The 6,000-nt window shown below is 43.1% G+C and overlaps 1 protein-coding gene across 1 annotated transcript in view; it reads left to right on the forward strand.

Moving 5' to 3' along the window:
• Positions 1-5,533, forward strand: part of PARM1 (prostate androgen-regulated mucin-like protein 1) — a 131,159-nt gene extending 125,626 nt beyond the window's left edge. The window contains exon 4 of the mRNA XM_068975225.1: positions 1,834-5,533. Within this exon, the coding sequence (XP_068831326.1) occupies positions 1,834-1,918 (85 nt within the window). The 3' untranslated portion in view covers positions 1,919-5,533. The remainder of the gene's footprint in view (positions 1-1,833) is intronic.
• The last annotated feature ends 467 nt before the right edge of the window (positions 5,534-6,000 follow it).

The raw sequence follows: 6,000 nt of genomic DNA on the forward strand, positions 1-6,000 counted from the left end.
ATATAGACTGGGTGAGCATGCACCTTTAGGGAAAACGAAGTACACTGTGGAAGTTTTCAGGTATATAGACTGGGTCCACTAAGCCAGCCTTCAGGACAGAAATCAGAATCTTGAAAGCTAAGAGACTGAAGCCAACACATCAACAATCTGGTTCTTTTCAAGATCATCTCTTCTCAAATACCTGACAGATATAAGTAAGTTTAGAAGAGTGACAGCAATTATTTTAGCAACAGAAAGAAGTATATAACAAATGCTTTTTATGCCTCTCGTGTTGTATTTTCATTTTGTTTAATTTTCATATTTAGGTGAGAAAGAAATTAGGGGGGTATGTTTGTCTGTACTATATAGCATTCCTGATTTCCAGTGGCAAGGCGTAAAAATTCACAAGCTAGCCTGAATCTCAGAGGCACCAGAGTCTCATTTTGTAATATTCTCTCAGTCCTCTCATTAGTTTTAGTCTTAAAATGCCATAATCCTTTCCAGGAAGCTCCCATCTTGTGAACAGATTCAATTTTCAGGATTTTTTTTTTTCCAATCACTGTTTCTTCCATAAACATTTATTGAGGACTTACTATTTGTTGAGGATTTACTCTTCTAGGTGCTGGAATTAGAGTTGAGAACAAATAAATCAGGCAAATAATCCATACATGAAGTTTAATTACAGGAGAGAGGCAATAACAGTATAAATAAGTAAATTATAGGGTATGTTAGAAGGTGATGAGTACTATGAGTAAAATTAAGCAGGGAGTCCTGTGGGATGGGAGTTGCAAGTTTAAATAGATTTTCTAAGGAAGGCTGCCTTGAGAAGGTAACATTTGTGCAGACTTGAAGGAAATGAAAAGAACTGTGTGGAAATCTGGAGGAAAAATGTTCCAAGATGAGGGAACAGTAAGTGCAAAGGCCCTGAAGCAGGATGTGTCAGGCATGAGCAGAAAGAGCAAGAGGCACTGGCAAGTACCTGACGTGCTCGGAGAGGTAATAACCGGAGCCAGACCCTGTAGGGCTTTGCAAACTATCATGGTGACTTTGGCTTTTACTCTGTGTGGAATGAGGGGCTGCTCAATGGTTTCAAGTGGAAGAATGATAACAATCTGATTTCAGGGTCTTTTAGAAATAATAATTGTGGAACAGGTTCTTGGGATGACCCAGCAAAGCCTGATCAGTGCATATTGCCATTGAACTCAGGTGCTAATCAAACTCTAAGAAACTGAGCTCAGAGCACTGGAATCAGATCCCAGAGGTAGGGGCTCAACTCATAGCTCAGTTGGGTGACTTTGGGTGTGTCCGTTAACATCTCTGAGCCCTATTTTCCTCATCGAAGAAGTAAGGATAAGCAATACTGGACCATGGCTTTATTTTGAGGCTCATGTGACCATGGAACATAGAAAAACTCTGTAGATGATGATAAAACATTATATGAAGTTCAGGGGGGTGGTGAGAGTATCAGTGGGTCTGGTTCTGTCATTATCATTTCAGGGAAAATGAAGTCCAGAACCTAAGCCCAAATGCCAGGAATGCAACCTTTGCTTTCCCCTTACTTCTTATTAAGTAGCCTTGGAAACGGAGCCTCTTCCTTCTCCAGCACCAGAGGTCAATGAGAGAGACAAGAGCCCAGCAGATCTCAACAGAAGGTGCCAGTAGGGTTCCCAGTGGATCAGTCATAACTTACAGGGAGTTTGCAGACTGGGGCCTCCCTGCTTGATGGATCTGTTGCCAAGAGTTTGCTCTGTGAAGAATCACATCTTCCCTTCCCCTTCGGGCCCCAGGGCACGGGGCTGTCCGCAACATGGGCAACTTCTCCAAATAACCACAGCCTCTTCTCCTTCCCACCAGGCATTCCTCCTACGGAAGGCTCTTGGACGACCACGACTACGGGTCCTGGGGAAACTACAACAACCCTCTGTATGATGACTCCTAACAAAAGAACGTGGCCGGGATGAGGAATAACTGTCTTTATTTATCAGTGCTTATCCAGTAGAATTAATAACACGTACCTGAGGCGCCTTGAGCGACAATCCTGTTTTATTGGTCTGGTTGTTTTGTTTTCTTCCTCCCTCTCCTCTGGCTGCTACAACTTCTCCTTTCTGGTACCAAAAACCAAAAAAAAACAAAATTATTTGAAAGTGAGTGGAGTCTGATATGCAGCGGACATGGGCCAACCCTGAGCCATCCAGGCTGGACGCCACGGTGGTGACGTCTGTACCTAGCGGGGGTCCCACCGAGAGAAGAACCAGGAAGAGGGATGGATCAAGTTGTGTCGTCAGGGGTTACTTTTAGGGGAACTTTCTGTGTGTGGTATTTTTTAAACTTTTCTTTATGAAATTACATTAAATCTTGATGAGGGGAAAGGCCATGAGTGCTAGGAGGAGTTCGCCCTACAGGTAAGGAAGCAGGGGTTTCTCAGATTCCTTTTTAATCTTTGTTTATCTGGTTGTGTCTGATCGGATACCTGCTTGGCTCTGCAAGCTGGAGGCCAGTTTCTTAGCTGCCTAATTAGGCAGAGAGGAAGCAAGAAGGTGCCCTGGAGGGGACCAGCCAGCCGAGTACTACTACAGAGTAGCAAACTGCTGTCGGATCTCAGCGTGCCAGCCCCCCGGCCACCCCTCCAGGCCATCTGTGTCTGCTAAGGATGCCCGGTTATCTAGCCAGCCGCAGATGGGACCCCAGCCCACAAGCTTTCAGTGGAGTTGCGGTTCCGCAGGAGAAGGCTGTGCAGAGTTTAAAGGGAGAGACGTGTGGAGTGAGTGTAGAGTTGGGGAGGGGTGGTGCGTGGAGGAGGGTAGGAGGGAAGTGGGGGCAACACGCATTGAATACCTCATTAAGGAAGGTAGGATCAGCCCCCAGTGACTGTCAGAGGCATCCGCTGCATGGAGAAACCTGTAGAATCCTTGCTTTCTACCCACAAAGCAACTGGTTCACTGCCTTACTGTCTGTTGGATAATGGCTGTAAACTTTTTTTTGTTTCAATTTTTTAAAGGCTCTTGTTTTTCTGCAATTACTCAGTGAGTCTTTTCCATAGGAAATAGACACCGTGATTAATCCATTTATTTTTCCCAAATGCTTACTTTGCTAATTCTGCCATTTAATAAATGAACACCCCTGGGTACACAGCTTTAAAATCCGGGGTCACAAATTTTGAGAATCATCCATTTCCAGCCGTGTTCTCAACAGCAGGTAATTTCACCCCACTGCCCCATTGGGAACATTTGAAAATACCTGGTATAATTTTTGAGTGTCATCCCCTAAGGGGTTCTACCAGTGGGTAGAGGCCATGGATGTGGTCACCATCCCACAATGCAGAAGAGAGCCCACCCCAGCTGAGAGTTATCCGCCACAAATGTCAATAGTGCCAAGTGTGAGAAACCCTAATTTATTGCAATGCCCATTGTGACAAAACAAGACGTTCCAGGTTAGTGATAGTTTTTACTTTTAACTCAATGAAATGATTCGTTAAATTTTTATCTGAAAAAGTATTTAGTTTGTTGGCGTTGTATTTAAAGTATTTAGTTTGATGAGTTGCTTTTGCGCATGATTGCCTTTTTATTTCTCTGTGTTTTCTAGATAGCTTTATTTCATGGCTCTAACCCTGTCCTCCTGAAACACCTGGTAATAGCAACTGGCATCTTATGTCTGATTTCATGGAGTACAAAATATACATTAAGTTCTGTTTCAAAATGTGTTCTCTTGTCCGACACTATCATACAGAACATAAAACTGCATTTTTTATTTCTAAACGTGGACCTGCTGCCACAACTCTGTTTAGTTTCCAGAAACTTGACCTTGGACTCATCCTGTCACTTGCTATGACCCAATGAAGTACTGGCAGGAAAACGACCACTGCCGGGCAGTTCTAAACCTCTCTGGTGTCAGAAACATTAGAGCTGTGCTACTTTCCACAGCCTGCCAACCCCCAGCTCTGAAAGAAATTAATCCTAAACTCCCTAGGTACCAAAGGAGAGTGAGCAACCCCCAGAAGTATTTTATAACAGGAGGAGGGAATGAGAAGTAGACTTCCAGGAATTCTCATATCTCTGAGTATGAAAATTTTTAAAAAGTGGACTTTCTCAGAAAAGTGGCCAGGAATGACCAAATGTGCCCCCTTTTAGCAATGGTTGGCCTGAATAACTGTCCCCCTTTCCCACCCACAGCCTTCCCCCCATAAGCTTTCGGTTTGGCAAAGGACACTTCAACAAAAACAAAGGACATTCCACGTGTTTTCTCTTCACTCGGACACAGATATGTTGACAAAATGTCTATGAAGCCCCTTTGGAGAGGTGGTCTTTCGGATGTTGCTTCAGTCAAAAACCCTGGGTGAGAGGGACCAGCCTCTTCCCAGGGAATCCTGACCAATTACAAATCATTGGGTCAGCAAGCAGCTTTCCTCACCAAGGCTGCTGTTGTACAAGAGCCTTTGATAGGTTGGTTGCTCTTATGAACTTCTGCATCTTTGTGATAAAGAGAGGGCTCTGGACCTGCAGCACATGCATTCTGCAAGGTGACAGCTTCCCCCAGACACTCGAGAACTCCTTGTTATGTTAGTAGAAAACACCTATGGCTTGACCCTTATTTTGCCAAGTGTATTTTTCTGTGTTTGAGTTAGCCAAAAATGTTAACAACTGCATTCAACACAGACACACACACAAAACATATACCAATAAGTGACGTCCTTTATCTCAGGGAGCGAGTCTGTTCAAGGTCTACACAAGGGAAATGACTCCAATGGGTCTACAACAACCACATACCATCCAGGCACTGGACTAGTCAGAAAGTGTTAGAGAGAATGTCACTCACACTAGAAGAAGCCCCTTCTAGAATATAGGTTACAAATGCTGACAGAATGGGCTTCAACCTTGTTTTCTTGTGGCCCTGATGAAGGCTCCAGCCCTCCCTGGACATCTGTGTCTTCATTTCTTAGGCAGGCGTGATGGTGTCCTATGGACCTCACCCCATGCTACCTCACAAATCTGTTGTGAGGATTAATGAAGTCATGTCTACAGTGTTTTTAGTTTCTGGAGAAAAATATTTATAGACATTTTAAGTATTACATAGATGTATACGTGATCTTGGTTTCTTGTTTGGTGTGTTGTTTTACTTAAATGTATAAAATGACACCTGTATAGTAGCTGCATACAGACAGCTATTAGAGCTCTGAGCTGTGCCCCAATGCCACTGCCTGACTTCCTGGGACCACAAAGGATGGTTTCCATCCCGGAATGAAAGGATGGCCCAGGATGCAGGTCTCACAGACTGTTGAGTTAGGGTAACACGTGTGGATATCTGAGTGCTAACAGCCGTGGACCTGGCCTTTACCATCCCAAAGTCTGAGTTCTTTGTGGAGTTGATTTGGGTTTGCCATCATCTGTTTGCCCTTTGTCTTGCTTGCAGAGGTGCATGGTTCAATCCTTCGCATCTGGGAAATGAATTTTGCAACTGGGCCAGATGCTAATTTGCACGTTGATTCACCTTCTTTGCCTTTTACCTCTTTTGGCAAATGAATGTACCATTTCAACTTTGATTTGAAAGTGCTAATTGATATTGGTAATAGTGCTAACCAAGAGACCAATGCCAGATTGCTTTCTTGGGGTAAGCTCACACCATTTAAAGATGGAAAGACGTGCAACTTCTTTGCTATTTGATGTCATTGTATCTACATTTGTTGTAAGACATATTGCGTACTAATGATAATTATATCAATTAAAGTTCTTAAAAGCTTGCATCTGATAGTGGTGATTCACACTTTGATTTTTTTTTGTTATTCAAGCCATTTGGTTGCTGTGCTTGGTACTGCTCACATTAAGCAGCCATGGCTCTGTCTTAGAAAAAATTTATCCCATATCAATAAATAATACTTTCTGCAGAGTGGGAAGTTCTCTCTGATCTTGAAACAGAATTGAAGGATGTCAGAAATGGAGAAACTTTCCAAGCAGTGATTTTACTCTTAACTATATACCATGCCTTATAAAATAGTTGTAAAAAGAAACACTTTGATTTGATAGTTAT

The sequence above is a fragment of the Capricornis sumatraensis genome, chromosome 7 (assembly GCF_032405125.1).
Source record: "Capricornis sumatraensis isolate serow.1 chromosome 7, serow.2, whole genome shotgun sequence".
NCBI lineage: Eukaryota > Metazoa > Chordata > Mammalia > Artiodactyla > Bovidae > Capricornis > Capricornis sumatraensis.